Below are 18,821 nucleotides of genomic sequence, written 5' to 3' on the forward strand. Positions count from 1 at the left end.
CATGCTGGGCGTGATGGGCCCTACACTCCCTCCCCACTTATTGCACCTGACATCAGGCAGCTGTGGGAGTTTACTCTGGATGCTGTGCTAAGATGAGAACTTCCAAGGTGGGCATGAGCAGAAAGAGTTAGGGAAGCTTCACTTCCTCGGGGATCAACCAGAACACCATCTCTGCTGGAATCTAGCTCTTGGGTCCATCACAAGCACCTGATGGACTTGAAAATGCATACAATCCTGGAAAAATGCAAGTTTATCACTCATGAACAATCTGAGTCCTTGTACCCTCTGCCTGGAATGCCATCCCTGCTCTCTGAGGACCGCTTCTCTGTCATCCCTCCAATTTCAACCCAAATGCTCTCTCCTCGGAGAGGCCTTTCTGTGTCCTGACCCTTCTTTACCCAAACTTTCTATTTATTAAAAGTTTCTTTACAGAACTTCTCTCAATTCGTGTATGTTTTTATCAATGTGCGGGTTTTCTCTGTGAAACATGCAGGCACAAACCTGGTCTACCTTTCTCTCTGCTGTAGCCTCAGCTCTTAGCACTGGACTTGGCAATAGTGAGTCCATAGTAGTTGTTTGGAAAACCAATAAATGTAACAAGACACCTATAATTAGAATTTGTTAAGTTTTTCAGTCGTTTTCAAAATTCAAATCTAAGACTTATCTCAATGAAGCAGCAAATTTCAGACATAAGGTATGACATAATCAATGGAGTTTAGAATTTTGCCAAACCATATGTGGACTTGGATTTAACAAAACATAAAGGAAATAATTATTAATAGCTTAGGTAGATTTTTTTTTTTTTTGAGACAGAGTGTCTCTCTGTCACCCCCCAAGCTGGAGTGCAGTGGTGCAATTTTGGCTCACTGCAGCCTCCGCCTCCTGAGTTCAAATGATTCTCCCACCTCAACCTCCCGAGTAGCTGGGACTACAGGCGTGTGCCACCACACCTGGCTAATGTTTTTGTATTTTTACTTGAGACAGGATTTTGCTATGTTAGCTAGGCTGGTCTTGAACTCCTGACCTCAAGTGATCTGCCCACCTTGGCCTCCCAAAGTGCTGAGATTACAGGCATGAGCCACCACACCTGGCCTACAGTTCTTAAAATTGGTAATTTTTAAAGAATAAAAATCCAAAAACCCCTCCCTTTTTTCTTATTGTTTTCCATTTTATTTGTTTTCTCTTATTATATTCCTTATTTCTGTCCTGAATATTAGCCCTTCTGCAGACAGAAATTAAAAGAATAGAGTAGTTAAATGATTGCAAAGTTTTCCCCACTAACTCCATCTCTATAAAAAATTAGGTATAACAGTTGATTTCTTGTTTTAAACAATTTATTTGAATAATACCAATTAAATTTTCTCCAGGTATAAGACAAAAAAAAGTTTAAAATATTGATAATGATCAACATAATAGTTTTTAAAATATTTTTCCTAATTTCTGTACTACATTGTTGTTTGAGATGTCAAGTTAGCTATTTTGTGAGTTAGAGCACATTTACTAACACACAATAGCATCAGTAGCCCTAGCTGGTATCCACATTAGTCCTGATGTGTCACTGCTTGAAAAGTTTTCAAAGTGATTCTGAATAGTATCCTTTGAACTTTTAAAAATACCATTTTCCCTAAACCTGATCATTCCAATTGTATCACATTAATTCTTATTTGAGAAAGCAGTGTTAAACAAAATAACAAAGCAAGTATTTTATAATGAGAAGTTCAGTAAGTAGAGAAGGTGACATGACAAAAGTCACAATGGAATTAATATAAAATGGAATTTTCTCATTGGTAAAATAAGATTTTTTTTTTTTTTGCTGCCTTGGTCCAACATACTTGACTGATGCGTGCCCAGCTCGTCCTAGTTGACATGCAAACTGACAAACTAATCGCTGAATAGTTCTTTCTCATTTCTGCCAAGAGGCTCTTTTTAACAGTATGTGAAATAAAAACTCCATGCTGAAAGCCAAATTGACACCAGCCACAAGATTACGTCTACAGTGTTGTGGAAATCACTGCAAAGAATGCCATCTCCAAAACACTCACCATCAGCCTGGACAAAGCACGAGAGAGTACACTGAAGGGAATAATCCTGCCCTGGCCCCCAGGGGAGGGACCAGATGGGACCTAATAGCTCTTTTCTACGACTCATTTCTATGATAATTTTAAGTTGCCACATGGCATATGTATTTTTTTTTAATCTAAAGGCAGAATATCAGTCAATGAAGTGACCAGGATTTTAATGAAAGGTATTTTTTCATGAACCGTATCTATTCACATGGGATAGTTTTCATCTACCCCCAACTCTCACTTGCTATAGCAACACATCACTTACTATCAGGTTGGGAGAAGTATATATAAAGGTCAAACACAATATGTTTCAAATTATTATCAATACCAATTAGAAACAAAGAGATTCTAAGTTTTATTAGGAGGTCACTTTTTTTTTGCATCAATTTTATGAGGTCACCCATCTTAATCTCTTTTTCTTATAACTTGAGATCATGCTTGAATTTAAGGATTACAGCAGGCCAATTAATGTTTGAGGAAAAAATTTTAGGAGTGAAATTTATTCTGTTTTTGGAAACAAAATCAGGAACTACAGAAAATATCAATGATTTGGGAAAATTACAAAAGAATTTCTAGCTATTCCTATTGATAAGTCCAAATGCAACTTAATTCAGGACATCTTTCCCTCTACTCTCAACCAAATGCAATTTCTATCTCCTCTGATCTTCCAGAAACCTACTTGCACTTCTCAGGTGGTGCCTGCCACATTCTTTGATTTACTAGGGTCATTTCATTTGCTTTGGTTTCTGGTAGGCACTCTGAATGAGTGATACGTTTTGCTCAGCATCCCACCTTATATACAATGGACTGCCACAAATAAGAGGGATACAGGATGAGACTGAACGTGGGGCAAAATACCTAAGAAGATATGAGCATCTCATAATGGTCACAGCTTCTCAGACACAAACATATGTGGGTAAATTATGAAAGTAAACTCTAAGTTTAATGCAGCATAAAATTATTATATTTAATATAAATTAACAAATGCTATGAAAAACCACTATGTTATTTTTAACAGAGGTTGAAAAAAATTCTCTTCCCTCTTCAATTCAGTTTTGAATACTTACCTCTTATGAAAAACTGCCAGGAATCTTGATTCTGGGATGGTTAGTAAGTTACATATTTAAAGCAAAAAGATACAAGCTCTGGTAGAGTGGGATGAGGCACTTCACAGCCCTGCTGGCGTTGATGCACGTGGCACATACAAGGCTTGGCAGCAGCTTCCCACTCACTATGGCTCCATCAAACAGAGGCCCAAAAAATGGAACCTGTTGATTTGAAATGGAAAAAGCAAATTTTAACAACTGATAAAAGTCAAATCAAAGATATGAGAGTAGCTGACTGATGTCAGACCTGCAATGAGCACGTAAGCTGTCACCCACAGAGCAGACGCTGACCTTAACAGGACACAGGTCTAGGGCTTTCAAATTGAGTGAAGCAGGACTGCTCCACAATGCTCCTTTCCTAGGGATTCTTCTGCAAAACTTTCAATGACAAAATTTTACCAGGTTCTTCGTTTTTTCTCTTCTGTTGTCATTTACAGAAATGGTGTTGCTCTTAAGTGCCTACATCATGTGAATTATGCATGATACACAGACATGCTTCACTGCACACTATCCTTGCATCTGTCTGAAACCAGTTATGGAACTGGTAATGTTCCTGCCATGGGTCCTGATGTATATTAACTCTTAAAGGAGATGATGATGATCCCTGTCAACAACTACAAAGTCCTACACAGTCCTCATTCTTCTCGACCTTTTCCCCCTCTGCTTCCAAGATACTGCATTACCTTCATTTTCTTCTACTTTTTTTTGAGACAGGGTCTCCTTCTCTCACCCAAACTGGAGTGCAGTGGCACAATCATAGCCCATTGCAGCCTGGAACTTCTGGGCTCAAGCATCCTCCCACCTCAGTCTCCTGAGTAGCTGGGATTACAGTTGCACCACCACACCCAGCTTCTGTTTTTAATAGAGACTGGCTTTTCTTAGCTGAACCCATTTCTGTTATGTGGAAAACTCACAAGTTTCTGTGCTTGCCTTTTTTGGATTTACTTCTTCTCTCTCCTTTTTCCTCCATTAGAATTTCTTTAATTTTATTCAGTAACATGCAGATTGTAAGCTCCATGAGATCACAATTCTTACATGAGCTCCATGAGATCATGTAACTCTTATATTCATTCACTTATTACTCCCCTATTCATGTATTCAGAAAATATTTATTATGTGTTGGACACTGTTCTACTCACTGCAGAAACAACAGTGAATAGTACAAAAATCCCTGAATTTATTGAGCTTGGAACTTATTGGAGATTTTAGAGAATAAACAGTATAAACATATAAAATATATGACAGGCAGGAAAAGTGCTAAGGTAAAAATAAAGCAGGGAAGAGCAATATAACTTTATTTTTGGGAGGGGTCTCCAGTTGGCTCTAATGGCCAGAGTGGGCTTTAAGAAGAGGATGACATTTCAGTAAAGGCCTAAAGAAAGTGATGAATGAACCACAAGCTATGAGAACATCTAACGGAAGAACATTCCAGGCAGAGTAACAGCACAGGCCTTGTGGTGGGAGTAGAATTAGTATGTTTAAGCAATAGCAAGGAAGTCACCATGGCTGGGGCCAAGCGAGAAAAAGGAAGAATTAAGAGCTAAAGTCAAGCAGGTCACAAGGGGTGCTTTATAGGAAGTTTTAAGGGTTCTGGATTTCTGTTCTGAGTAAGATCAAATCCTCCTGAGGATTTAGGGAAGCAGGGGATATGATCTAATCTACATTTTAAAGGTATTGTTTTGGCACCTGTGTTGACAAAACTGCAAAGGGGAATTATGGAGACTAGCTGGTGACTACTGAATAACCTAGGCAAGAGATGGTGGTAATGGCTTGGATCAGAATGGCAGCAGAAGTGGAGAAAGGTGACAGATATATTTTGAAGGTAGAGTTGTCAGGATTTGTTGAGGATGGTTAATGAGGTGGGAGAGACAGAGAGGTGTCAAGGATGATGCCACAGTTTCTGGCCTGGCCATTGGAAGGCTGGAGCTACGTTTTCCTGAAATGGAGAAGACTGAGAGGGAGGGTCAACAGCTCAACTTCAGACATGCTAAGTTAGAGATGCCTACTGGGTATCCAGTGATGATGTATTGGGCAGGAGTAGCTATACCATGCTAGAGTCAGGGGAAAGGCCTAGGTTGAAGCTGTTCACTTAGAGCTGATGTTTCTAGCCATGAGATCACATAACATCAACAAAAGATCAAGAAAAGAGACTCAATGACTATATCCTCTGCCCTTCCAATGTTTAGAGCTTAGAGACATGAGAAACAATTAGAAAAGAAAGAGTGGCTGGAGATGGAGCAAGAAAACCCCTTCTGAGTAGCACTGTACCTGACACACAATTGGAAGGCAAATACCTGCTAAATGAGTTACATTCATTAATATTTTAAATAATTTAAATTAATGAATGTGGGTCTCCATCCTAGGTCTTTAAACTTTTCTCAAAAACTATTTATTTGTAAAGCCCCTTTTCTGTGGTTGGCATTGGTGAAGGTGCTTGGGATACAATAATGAAGGAGAGACTGTCTCTGCCCATAAAGAGCTGACATGGTAAGAAAACTATGGACTAATATCTCTCAGCAATGATGCAAAAATCCTTTATAATTTTTTTGTAAATTAAACCCAGCAAGATAAAAAAGGACAATATATCTTATCAAGCAGAATTTTCCATTGGAACTCAAGGTTCATTTAACATTCATAAATCCATCAGTGCAATTTATTTTTGCAATGTGCAAAAATCCACATTGACAAAATACAGAATAAAAACCATATGACTTTAACAGACACAGAACAAGCATTAAATAAAATTTAACTCTCACTCATAATTAGAAAAACAAAACAGAACAAAAACTCTCAGCAAACCAGGAATAGAAGGGAAATGCCTCAATTTAATGAGAGCTTAAAGGGGGAAAAAGGTGTCATAATTAATGATGAAAGATTAAGTATTTTCTAAAAGGGATCTGAAAAGGCAAGGATGTCTATGTTCACCTCTTCTACTCAACATTTTTGAAGATCCTAGTCACTACAATAAAGAAAATTAAGAGAAAGAAAGAAGAAGGGTAGGGGAGAAGAGGGGAACATAAAGGTTAGAAAGAAGTAAAACTGTTTTTATTCACAGATATCATGATTATGTATATGAAAAGTCCAAAGAATTTAACTAGAATTAGTGAGTGAATTTTGATAAGTCTCAGAAAACAATATACTCCTCAAATCAGTTATATTTCTGAATGTTAGCAACCAACAATTGGGAAAAGACATGTAAAAATGTTGTTTATAACTGCATCAAAACAGAATAAATTTGATAAAAGAATGTGCAAGACATCTATATTGAAAACTACCAAACAGTGATGAGATAAATTAAGGACAAGCTAAATAAATGGAAAGATGTACAATGTTCATGGACTGGAAGTTTCAATATTGTTAAGATGTCAGTTCTGCTAAAATTAAGCTATAGATTCAACAAAACCCAATCAAAATTCTGGCAAGCCTTTAAAAAATATACATGTACCGAATACTTCTAAGTTCATAAGGAAATGAAAAGACATAAATTAGTCAAGATGATAATAAGAAGACTTATATTACCTAATTTCATGGCACACTATAAAAATATAATAATTAAGAAATCATTATAGTGGTACCAGGATAAACAAATATTTCAATAAAACACAATACAGAGTCCAAGAATAGAGCCATACCTACATGGTAATTGATTTGCAATAAAGGCAGCGTATCAGTTTGGTGGAAGAAAAAAGCCTGTTTCAATAAAGACACTGGAACAACTGGAGAGCCATATGGAAAAGTGAACCTTGACCTTCATCTCATATCACACGCAAAAATTGAGAGGGTTATAGACTGAAATATTAAAGCTAAAACCATAAAGCCTCCAGAAAAAAAAAATGACAAAATTGCCACGACCTTAGGATAGGCAAGGATTTTTTAGGGTACAAAAGGCATAAATCATAAAATAAATAAATAAATAAATAAATAAATAAATAAATGAAAGAAAATACATGGGACTATATAGAAATTTCTAAAACTCTGCCCATCACAAAAATGAAAAGGCAAGTTATACATAGTCACCAAACAGAACATAGCCACAAGGTCCATCCAGAGGAGAACAAATTAAAAGTTTGTGTTATATTCACCCAACAGAATATTCCACAGTAATGAAAATGAACAAACCACAACTACATGTAACATCATGAAAATAATCCAAATATAATGACAAGTGAAAGAAACAGACACTAAAAAGTTCATACTACATAATTTCATTCCTAAAAGTTCAAAACCAAGTAAAATGAATCAATAGGCCCAAAAGTCAGAATAGTGGCCACTTCTTCATTGTATTAGTGATTGAGATGGGGCACGAGCAAGAATTAGGGGGGCTGGCAACATCCTCTATTTTGATCTGGGGTGGTATTACACAAGTGTGTTCACTTTGAAAACATCCATCATGTTGTATACTTACAATTTGTGCCCTTTTCAATATTAAATATATTTCCAAGGAAACGTTTTCCAGAAAACAGCAAGAATACAGAGGATTTGAACAAGACAACTAACAAACTCATCATAATGGAAACATAAAATACTCTACCCAACAACTGCAGAAAACACATTCATTTCAAGCATGTACAGAATACTTTTTAAAAAGTGACCATATCCTCAGCCAAGGATCCACAAATACAGCCTGCAGGGCCTAATTCCAACCTGGCACCTACTTGTGTATGTCCTGCAAGCTAAGAATGCTTTTTACTTTGTAAACAGTTGGAAAAAAATTAAAAGAGTATTTTACGATGAGAAAATTATGAGATTTAAATTTCAGTTCATAAATAAATTTTAATGGAACACAGCCACACTTATCCACTTACACATTTTCTTTTTTTGGAGACAGAGTCTCACTCTGTTGCTTAGGCTAGAGTGCAGTGGCTCAATCTTGGCTCACAGCAACCTCCGCCTCCCCGGTTCAAGCAATTCTAGTGCCTCAGCCTCCCAAGTAGCTCAGACTATAGGCCTGTGCCACCAAGCCCAGCTAATTTTTTTGTACTTTTAGTAGAGACAGGGTTTCACCATGTTGGCCTGGCTGGTCTCGACTTCCTGGCCTCAAGTGATCCATGCACCTCAGCCTCCCAAAGTGCTGGGATAATAGGCATGAGCCACCGTGCCCGGCCCACTTACACATTTTCTATGGCTACTTTTGCACAATAATGACACAGTTATTTAGTTGTGACAGACCCAAGGCCTAAAATATTTACTATCTGGCCCTTTACAAAAAATGTTTGCTGGCCTCTCTTCTAGGTTATAAAGCAAATCTCAATAAATTTCTAGGGGTGGAAATTTTACAAACCATATTCTGTGCCTAAAAAGCTATTGACAACAAACAACAACAAAAGGATAATTGGCACAAACCTCTATGTTTAGAAATTAAGAAATACACTTCTAAATAACTCATGGGTCAACAAAATATTGAAATGGAAATTTAGCAATATGTTAAGCTAACTGATAAAATAAGACTAGTAGATATTATAACTTATACCTTATAGCAGTACTTACAGGGACCGTGTAGAATGAAATGCTCATATTAGAGAGAAATAAAGACTGCAACATAATGAGATAGGCACCCATCTCAAGAAGTACTGAAAAACCAAAAGAATCAAACAAATTCAAAGAAAGTAGAAGGAAAGAACTAATAAAGATAAAAGTCATCATTAAAAAATAGAAAACAAACATACAATAAAAAGGAGAACCAAGATCGACAATTAGTTCTTTAAGGAACCATAAAGAAAAAAAAAAAATCATGTCCTTTGCAGCAACATGGATGCAGCTGGAGGCCATTATCCTAAGCAAATTAACATAGGAACAGAAAACCAAATACCGCATGTTCTCACTTATAAGTGGGAGCTAAACATTGAGTACTCATGGACATAAAGATAACAGCAAAAATTGTATAAAAAGATGGCAACAACAGAAACTGGGAACTACTAGAAGGGGGAGGGAGGGGAGCAAGGGTCGAAAAATTAACTATTGGGTAGTTAGTACTAAGCTCAGTACCTGGGTGACAGGACCATTCATACCCCAAACCTCAGCATCATGCAATATACCCAGGTAACAAACCTGCACATGTACTCCTGGAATCTAAAATAAAAGTTGAAAAAAAAAAGTTCGTTCTTTGAAAAAAATCTAATACAATTGACAGGTCTTTGGCAAGGTGAATCAAGAAAAAAAAAGCACAACTAAATAATATTAGAAACAAAAAGGAATCCAACTATAGATACTTAGAAAATATACGTAGCTTTATGCCTATAAATTTGAAAGTTTAGATGAAATGGCCAAATGAGAAAAAAAATACAATTTAGCAAACACAGACACAAGATGATATATAAAAGCTATAATTCTATGAGCTTTAAAGTAGATGAATCACAGTAGAAAAAAACATTCTAACAAGGAAAAGCCAGCTCAGAAGTCTTCACTGGCAAATTCTATAAAATCTTCAAATAACCATATTCAAAATAACAAAATTCGAATAAAATCTTCGAAAGAACAAATAACTATTATTTTGGAGAAACTTCCATAGTACAGGAAAAGAGAAAATATACTCATTTTATTAGGCTAGTACAATCTTAATACCAAAATGAGGGGCCAATCTCACTTATGAACATGCATACAAAAACCCTAACAAAATATCAGCAAGCCAATTCCATAATGTGCAAAAATAACAATATTATGACCAAGTCGGGTATATCCCAAGAATACAATTTTCAGTAAAAATCAGTCTGTATACAACCACATTAATAGATTGAATGAGAAAAGTCAGGTAATCACCTCAAAAGACATTTAAACAAGTGTTTAATAAAATTCAAAATCCAGTTAAGGAAAAAATTCTTAGCAATCCTGGAATAGAAGGGAACTTCCTTAATCTGTTCTAGAATACCTACAGAATTCCAGAGCAACCACTAAAATGGTGAAACATTGAGAACTTGATGTGGGAGACTGTGAAGGAGAAAAGAAATGTCCCCCTACATCACATCTACCAACATTTGCACTGGAGATCCTTGCCAATACAGTAATGCAAGACACAAATAGAGGACTATGAATTAGAAAGGAAGAAAAACTGTCATTTTTTTAGATGGTATAACTGTACTCACAGAATCTCCAACATAATCTATGGCAAATGGTCAGAATTAGTAAGTGTTTATCAAAGTCAATGGATACAGAATACATTCACCAAAAATCCAAATGCATTCCTCTCCACCAGCAACAAATGGTTAGAAAAGGAAATATTATTTACAACAGCATAAAAATATAAAATAGATCTAACAAGGAAAGTATAAAGAAAGTTACAAAACTTTATTCAGAGATGTTAGTCTAAATAAATGAAATGATAGATGTGTTCTTGGACTAGAAGACTCAATATTGTTGTGACTTTCCTTCCTAGATTGACCTATGGATTTAATGCATGGCATGTATGTATCTTGACTAGCTGATTCTAAGACATTTATAGAAATGAAATTGGCTAAAAAAGGCCAAAGAAGAACTGGGTAGGGACTTGCCTTACAGCAAGATATATCCCAACCTGTGGTAAGAATTACAGTATGAGTAAGGCACACGGGACCAGTGGAGTTACAGGAGGGCCTACCCACACAGCCTCCTGCCTGTTTGATGACTGCTGAAAATCATTCACCAAGCTAAGTGGGATATATTACCCCATGAGTTGGGGATGCTGACCCATAAGGTATGGTATGTCCTTTTTTCCTATCCCTATGATGATAGTCTCTGACTTTAGTTTTAGTACTTAAGGAGTACTTTAGTACTTAAGTACTTCCTAGAAGAAGATACAGTGTTCTCAGTGGGAAGAGGAAACTGATGGTCAGGTATTTTAGGCTCCACAGACCACTGGACACTGAGGCAGTAAAGGAGGCTCCAGGATAGACAGGGTGAGTGGTCCTGCCAGGGAAAACAGTGCTGCTGCTGTACAAAGCAGATGGGGAAGGGTTCTCGTGGAGCACTCACTCCTGATCCCATGCTCAATGGTAAATTTAATGGAAGACAACATCAAGTATCAGTCCTAATCAGAACCTTATCGCAGTATTTCATCCTGCTGAGCATGTATATTTCACAACCACCTAAAGTTTCTGAGCGACTCATAAGTGCCCTCTCCTAACATGATGACCAAAGCCTGGGGATTAATAAGATTTTCCATGACTGCTGACAAACTGGATTTCCTTACCACCTGCAGATTAGGAGCTGCTTGTGGAGCCCCTATCATGTGTTCCTTGACTAAAGAAGTACAGTGCTCAGGGGAGGCACACACCTAGAAGGTGCAGCCCAAATTAATTTCTTTTTCAGGTTTGGGTCCAGATGAAGACACTTCATATCCAGGGACTCTTCTTGGCAAGATACTGTGAAAGCAAAGAGAGCCTTTTGCAGCAAAGTGATAACGCTGAAGTCCACGTGGCAACACTAGCCAGCATGCCAGCACAAGGAAGTGCCCAGTTGTTGGAGCAAAGACAAAAAAGAATCCTTAGGACACAGAAAATGATCTGAAATACCCATTTGATTTGTGGGGATTAATCTTTCAAGGATGCAATGCAGACATCTTGATGGTCCAAAGCAGGGCAATGAACAACTGAACTCTGTTCCAATTCCTCACAGATAACCTCCAGCCTCCAGGATTGGAATATTGCCATGGATGGGCCTACCGAGAGGCAGGCCACATTGAAAATGACAAATGAAGAATGTGCGTGGCTTAACTTACCCAGTTTGGTCAGTTATTCATTCTGCTAAAAAACTGCAAGTATTGTGTTCATAACAATGATATGGCTGTGATTTCTGTGTCCAGATTTTTGGCACTGCCTTTATCATGCAAGAGGTGGGTGACTTAATACAAAGGTCTAGAATTCAAATTTCTCCTTGACTTCACACATATACCTATAATGTGAACACAGGATGTGTACACAGAATATAAAAAGCATCTGCATACAGGTGTGAAAACTGATACCCCTCTACTCTTAAAGAGATTCAGTCTACTGGGATTCAGGATGCTGGACTTGGTGCCAGAATCAAGTACTCTTGGATAAATTATTTATGCTCTTATCAACTACATACATATTTGGAGCACAAGGGCAGTGTTGTCTGCCCTGTGGGCCTCACAGAGTGACTAAAAGGTTCAAATGCCCTACCAACCCCGAAAGCGTGTTGCAAATAGTACTGTCCTAATGAGAGGCAAGGTAAAAAAAAAACATACAATTTTGAGATATATGTAAAAACCTTAAGAGAAATGTAAGGTATATTTCTGAGAAACAGAATTTTTATTTTCCTATATTCCTATCTCTGTATAATATAAATACATTCTCTAAAATACCAGAAGATAGCTTTTGGGAAAAATGAATACTCGGAAGACTCTAAAACTTTGTCTGAAAATTCTAAAGACTACAGTGAATCTTTCTGTGTCAAAAGGGGCAGAGATTTCATGTACCATCTGTTTAATAGTTGTTCATTTGCATCATTTGATCAAAGTTCTGTTAAGGGCTGTGGGGGAATACAGATATGAACAAGTCGAGGCTCTGAACTGTAGGTAGTTTGCAGAAGAGGTAAAACAATGTATTCAAGAAGGCAAAAGGGAAAAAAAGCTTTAGGGTGGACGCAGATAAAATATTCTGAAGCTACAGAGAGTTCTTTTCTAGCTGAGAGAAGCCATGGAAGTCTTCATGTAGGAGGTGGTCATGACAGTGGGTGTTGGCAGAGATTCACGGTGGGAAAAGCGGAGCACTCCAGACAAATGGTAAAAATAGGAATGAAAACATGTGGTGGGTCTGGCTCTCTTTTCTAGCGCAGGGTTCCCCAAAGTGCACTTTAAGAAATACTAATTTAGCTGAGTGCTAGCTGGTTTGTATGAATGCTGTGCCCACAGTTAATGATTAAAGTATTACAGATAAATAAACAGAAAGACTGTGGACAGAACATGGCAAAGGACTGCACAGAGCTCCTGAGGGATTCCTGAGAGCAAAGTGAAGTCAGAGGTAGGGCCACAAAAGGAAGTGAGGCAGGCATAGAAGCCTAGACTGGATTTGAGAAGGATGGAAAGCTCTGGAATAGGTATTTACGGAAATGCATACAGATAAGAGAAAAGGCTGAAGAACAGGTATGGGAAGCCAGATGATATGGGATTTGATGAAATGCCCTGCAGAAATTACCAGCTTGCTCTCAAGACTCTGCACTGCTGTACTTGCCTACCCCTGCTCATCTACCCACATCATGTCCTGGTCATCCAAATGAAAGCAACACAGAGCACCAGGTAAGTTTCCCATCTTTTACTTAATGGAAAGGCTGAGCTGAAGGTACATTCACTGTGTGTGTCAGTAGGAGATAAGATCTGGTGGGTGGTGAGAATTGGAAAGGCTGCAGATCTGTTGGGTGTTCCTCACAAGTTAGGTGGCCAGAAACCAAAATGGTAAAGTCAGGTAGGAAAGAGTACATGTTTTTATACCTGGAGAGAAATACCACTGCCCATCAAAGAATGATGGAAAGAAAGGGCCTGTGAAGTCAATAGTAATTGCAATCATGATCACAATCTCTAAAACAAATCAATGTAACTGGTAGGGAATATTGCAACAGTGAGTTACAAAATAATTTTAGGTTAAGAAGCCAATAAGAAAAGAAACTGTTAAAGTTTCTACACACATGAGAGAATGGGCAAGTGGAGGGTTGCCAGTGGGTTGAGCAGACCAGAGCTGCTTTCCATGTAAGTGCCTGGCCAAGGACAGTCGCCCTGAGAAGCTTGGCCCCAGCAGCTCCACAGGTAAAATTTCCTCATCACTAAGGCATCAGGACCATCCATCAAGGCTCAATCTGTACGACACCTGTGGAACCTCATACTGCAGGGCAGGTCTTCTCTTGGTGATCTGCCAATAACAAAGCACTGACCTCATGCATCAGGGAAACCATGTGCAACCCCCTAAATCCTGTGTACAGACTTAGGAAACAGAACTTCTTGAGGGCATTTCATTAGAACTACAAGCAACATGTTTTTCCCACATTTCTAACCAGATCCCTTAAGTAAATCTCAGACAATCAAGAAGTTCTAACGAATAATGAGAGAATCAAGTGCCAGACTGGAAATAATGAAGGATAAAAATGAGAGGCTAAAAGGGGAAAAAAAGTGGTTTCTGGATATTCAGAGAGAGCTATACGGACCTTGAGCTGATCTTGTACTCTAGTGATGCTGGTGCACAAACACAAGGGTAGGGACGCTATCAGGGGTGTCCTGCATAAAGGTCAGAACAGACAACCTAAAATGCTTCCTTCACCTCTGAGATCTAGGATTCAAGGATCTGACACAGTTTCCCCCTCTGGGAAATTCACAGTTCCACAGGGATTATGAATTGAGAGGGTGTGTTTGTACTTGTGCATTTATGCTTGAGATGTCAAAGTGGGCAACAGATAAATCTGCTAAGATATTGTACCAAAAGATAATAATTTTCCCATTGGGAAAAACAATAGTAGTCACATTATTTACCAGAAACACCAAGGAGTTCATGCACTGAACATTTTATAAACATTTTATGAAAAGTAAAATGTGTTCAATCCTAAATGTCTTCTTGTGTGTTCTATGGTTCAGGGTGGGATGTGGGATGGGGAAGGCCATGCACCACCCTCCAGGAAAACATAACTCCATGGAACTCCATGGAGCACCAGCAAGCAGCACTCTCTGAGGAGAGGCTGCTCAGGAAATGGTTCATTGGGCTTGGGCTAGTTTCTTGAAGGTTGGAAAAGACTGATTTATATTCTATTTTGCAGAGCCTGAGCCAGACACGGAAAGGGATTTCCAAATAGTAAGAAAGTCCTCTTAGGGAACAATAGGGCATCTCCATGAATATATTTTAAAGATGGTTCATCACTTAATTGGGCCTGTAAGTGATTCTCCTTTGATGCCTTTGGAGTCAATGATTCTTAGTGATTAGAGATGAAAATAATATACATAATAGATATTTTTTGATTATAAGATTAAGACAAAATAACAAAAGAATCATAGACAAGGGGTTTAAAAGCCCAGGAACATTTCATTTTTGATGATGAGCCCAATGACTGTGATCCCTAAATTACTGAACCTGGTTCTGATCTCACTGCTCAATGTACAGTATGTAATTCTCACAACAACCCCATGAGGCCAGCACTTTATCCCTACTTCATGGAGGAAGAGATGAAGGCTAGAGGGGCTAACCGATTTGCTGTAGCTTAAGCTTGTGCAACCCATGGCCTGTGGGCCACATGCGGCCCTGGATGACTTTGAATGTGGCCCAACACAAATTCGGAACTTTCTTAAAACATTATGAGATTTTTTTTTTTTTTGCAATTTTTTTTAAGGTCATTAGCTATTATTAGTGTTAGTGTATTTTATGTGTGGCCCAAGATAATTCTTTTTCCAATGTGGTCCTTGGGATGCAAAAGATTGGACAACCCTGCTCTAGTTCATGATTTGGGCCAACTCCTCACTGTGGCCTTGCAGGTTCTGCTATGTAATGTCCCCTGTACCCCTGATAATTTTCCCTGCTCTGATGTTAGCTCCATCTGATATCAATATAGTTATTCCAGCTTTCTCTGATTAGTGTGAGCATGGTATATCTTTCTCCACCCCTTTACTTTTAATCTGTGTCTTCACATTTAAAGTGGGTCTCCTGTAGACAACATAAATAGTTGGGTCTTGGCTTCTTTGGCACCCACTCTGACAGTCTCTTTTAATTGATATATTTAAGATGACTGACATGTATTTTATTCATTGTCCTTATTATTTTCTTTTTTGGTCTTCCACTCATTTGCTGCCTTCTCTAGTTTTAAGTGAGAATTTTATATGAGTCCATTTTTCTCCTCTCTCGGCATATTATAATTCTTTTAAAAACGTTTTATTGGTGGTTGCCCTGAGTATGAAAATACATTTATAACTAACCCAAATCCACTTTCAAATAACACTATACTGCTTCACAGATAGTGGAAGTTCCTTATAAGAGAGTATTCCCAATTCCTCCCTCCTATCCTTATAACATTGCTATCATTTATTACTCATCCATATGCTATAAGCATGAAATACTTGTTGCTATTACTATCTGGAACATATTGTTATCTGTTAGATCAATTAAGAATAAGAAAAGGGCTGGGTGTGGTGGCTCATGCCTGTAATCCCAGCACTTTGGGAGGCCAGGGTGAGCAGATCACTTGAGCCCAGGAGTTCAAGACCAGCCTGGGCATCATGGCAAAACCCTGTCTCTAGAAAAAACACAAAATTAGCCAGGCATGGTGGTGTGTGCCTGTAGTCCCAGCTATCCAGGAAGCCGAGGTAGGAGGATCACCTGAGCCTGGGGAGATCCAGGTTGCAGTGAGCCATGATCATGCCACTATATTCCAGCCTGGACAACAGACTGACAGTCTGTTTCAAAAAAAGAATAAAAAAACAGATTTCATTTTACTTATATTTCTTCCTTCTCTAAAGCTTTTCCCTTCTTTAAGTGGGTCCATCTTTATGACTTCTATAATTTTTTTTTTTTTATGATGAAGGAAAGGCAAGGCAGGTCTACTAATCACACATTCCCTCAACTTTTGTCTGAGAAGGTCTTTCTCCTTCACTTTTGAAGGATAATTTCTCTGGATACAGAATTCTAGGTTGGTAGTTTTTTGTTTTTGTTTTTTCCTTTCAACACATTAAATATATTATGCCACTCTCTTCTTGATCGCTCAGTTTCTGAAGAGAAGCCCTATTTATTACCCTTGCTCTTCTGCAGCTACTGGTGCCAGCATAGGAGCCCTCTGGCTCCTTTCAAGATTTTCTCTTCTTTTTTGGTTTTCTGTGCTTTGTATGTGTCTAGGTATAGACATTTTGATATTTATTCTGCTTGGTGTTCCTGGTGCTTCCTGGATCTGTCATTAATTTTGAAAAATTCTCAGCCATGACAATTTCCAATATTTCTTCTCCTTTCTCTTCCTTGTATTCTCATTACATGTTGTTACATCTTTTGTGATTGTCACACAGGTCTTGGAAGTTCTGTTCAGATGTTTTTCAACCTTTTCTCCCCTCTGCATTCCAGTTTCAAGGTTTCTACTGACACATCCTCAGGCTCACAATTCCTCTCCTTGGCCATGCCCAGTTTACTCATGAGCCCATCAGGCATTCTTTGTTTCTGTCATAGGGTTTTTGGTTTCTAGCATTTCATTTTAATTATTTCTTGGAGTGCCTATCTCTCTACTTACATTAGCCATCTCTTCTTATATGTTGCCCACTTTTTCCATTAGTATCCTTAGCATATTAATCAGTTATTTTAAATTGTCAATCTGATTATTCTAAAATCTCTGCCATATTTGAGTCCGGTTTTGATGCCTGCTCTGTCTCTTAGAATTGTTTATTTTGCCTTTTAGTGGGCCTTGTACTTTTTGTTGAAAGCTGGATATGATATATTGGGTAAAATGAACTGAAGTAATCAGGCCTCAAATGTGGGGTTTTATGTTTAATTGGCTAACAGGCCGTGCTTCTTGTTTTCTATAGCTGTAGATGTCAGAGGTTAAAATTTCTTTGAATGACCTTGCTGTTATCACCCATGTTATTTCTAGGCTTTTTTACATAACTTTTCTTAAATAAGATCTGGGATGTGCAGTTCTTTCAGCTGTACTCCCTGTTACTATACAAAAGCCCTCCTGATATCGTAGTTAGATATGGAGAAGAGGAAGCATTCTATAGTCCTAGGATTTAGTCTCAGTCTTTCAGTGAGCCTGTGCCCCTGGACTGTGACCTTCAAAAGTGCTTTTCAGTTTTGTTTTCTTGTCTCCTTCCAATTCCAACTTAGATGAGGTAGGAGACTAGAGGGCGTTGGTATTAAGTGTTTCCGTTCCCCCAGGCCAGAGAGGCTGTGTTAAAATAGTTTCTCTTGGCTGGGCACAGTAGCTCATACCTGTAATATCAGCACTTTGGGAGGCTGAGGTGAGTGGATCACTTGAGTTCAGGAGTTTGAGACCAGCCTGGGCCACACAGTGAAATCCCATTTCTCCAAAAAAAATACAAAACTTAGCCAGGCGTGGTGGCATACGCCTTTAGTCCCAGCTACTCAGGAGGCTGAGGTGCGAGGATTGCTTGAGCCCTGGAGGCAGAGGTTGCAGTGAGCTGAGATCGTGCCACTGCACTCTAGCCTGGGTGACAGAGCCAGACTCGGTCTCGAAAAAAAAAAAAAAAAGTTTTTCTTGAGGGCAGACTTTGTTAAGAACAAAATACTTTGGGTATATAGTCATACCTAGGTATATGAGGGGGACTGGTTCCAAAACCAATGCCCCACCCCTGTGCATGCCAAAATCCAAACATACTTAATTCCCACAATTGGCCCACAAATACCAAAAGTCAGCCCTCCATTTACATGGGTTTCATCTCCCACAAATACTGTATATTTTCCATCTGTGTTTGGTTGAAAAAAATCCATGTGTAGGTGGACCCACACAGTTCAAACCCATGTTGCTGAAAGGTCAACTGTATTTCCAAATGACTGCTTTCTCCCTTTTTCTGCCAAAGAGGGGATTTTCCTCCAGTTTTTACTGTGAGAACCTGGTAGGTATCCTAGAGGTAGAACTCACAAAAGTGTGGGGGATTGTCAGCCAGCCCCACTTGACTCTATTTAACTCTCAGATTTGCCCACACTAAGCCTCCTGCAATTGGTGAATTACAATTTAAGTATTCCTACTGTGG

At 38.5% G+C, this 18,821-nt stretch overlaps 1 protein-coding gene across 2 annotated transcripts in view; it reads right to left on the reverse strand.

Annotated features, from left to right (window-relative positions):
- Nucleotides 1-18,821, reverse strand: part of RALGAPA2 (Ral GTPase activating protein catalytic subunit alpha 2) — a 326,457-nt gene that overhangs the window by 82,748 nt on the left and 224,888 nt on the right. For both annotated transcript variants that reach the window (XM_008962966.5, XM_063600987.1), the window contains one exon: nucleotides 3,207-3,334. In XM_008962966.5, the coding sequence (XP_008961214.1) occupies nucleotides 3,207-3,334 (128 nt within the window). The remainder of the gene's footprint in view (nucleotides 1-3,206; nucleotides 3,335-18,821) is intronic.

Source organism: Pan paniscus, chromosome 21, assembly GCF_029289425.2.
Source record: "Pan paniscus chromosome 21, NHGRI_mPanPan1-v2.0_pri, whole genome shotgun sequence".
Classification (NCBI taxonomy): domain Eukaryota; kingdom Metazoa; phylum Chordata; class Mammalia; order Primates; family Hominidae; genus Pan; species Pan paniscus.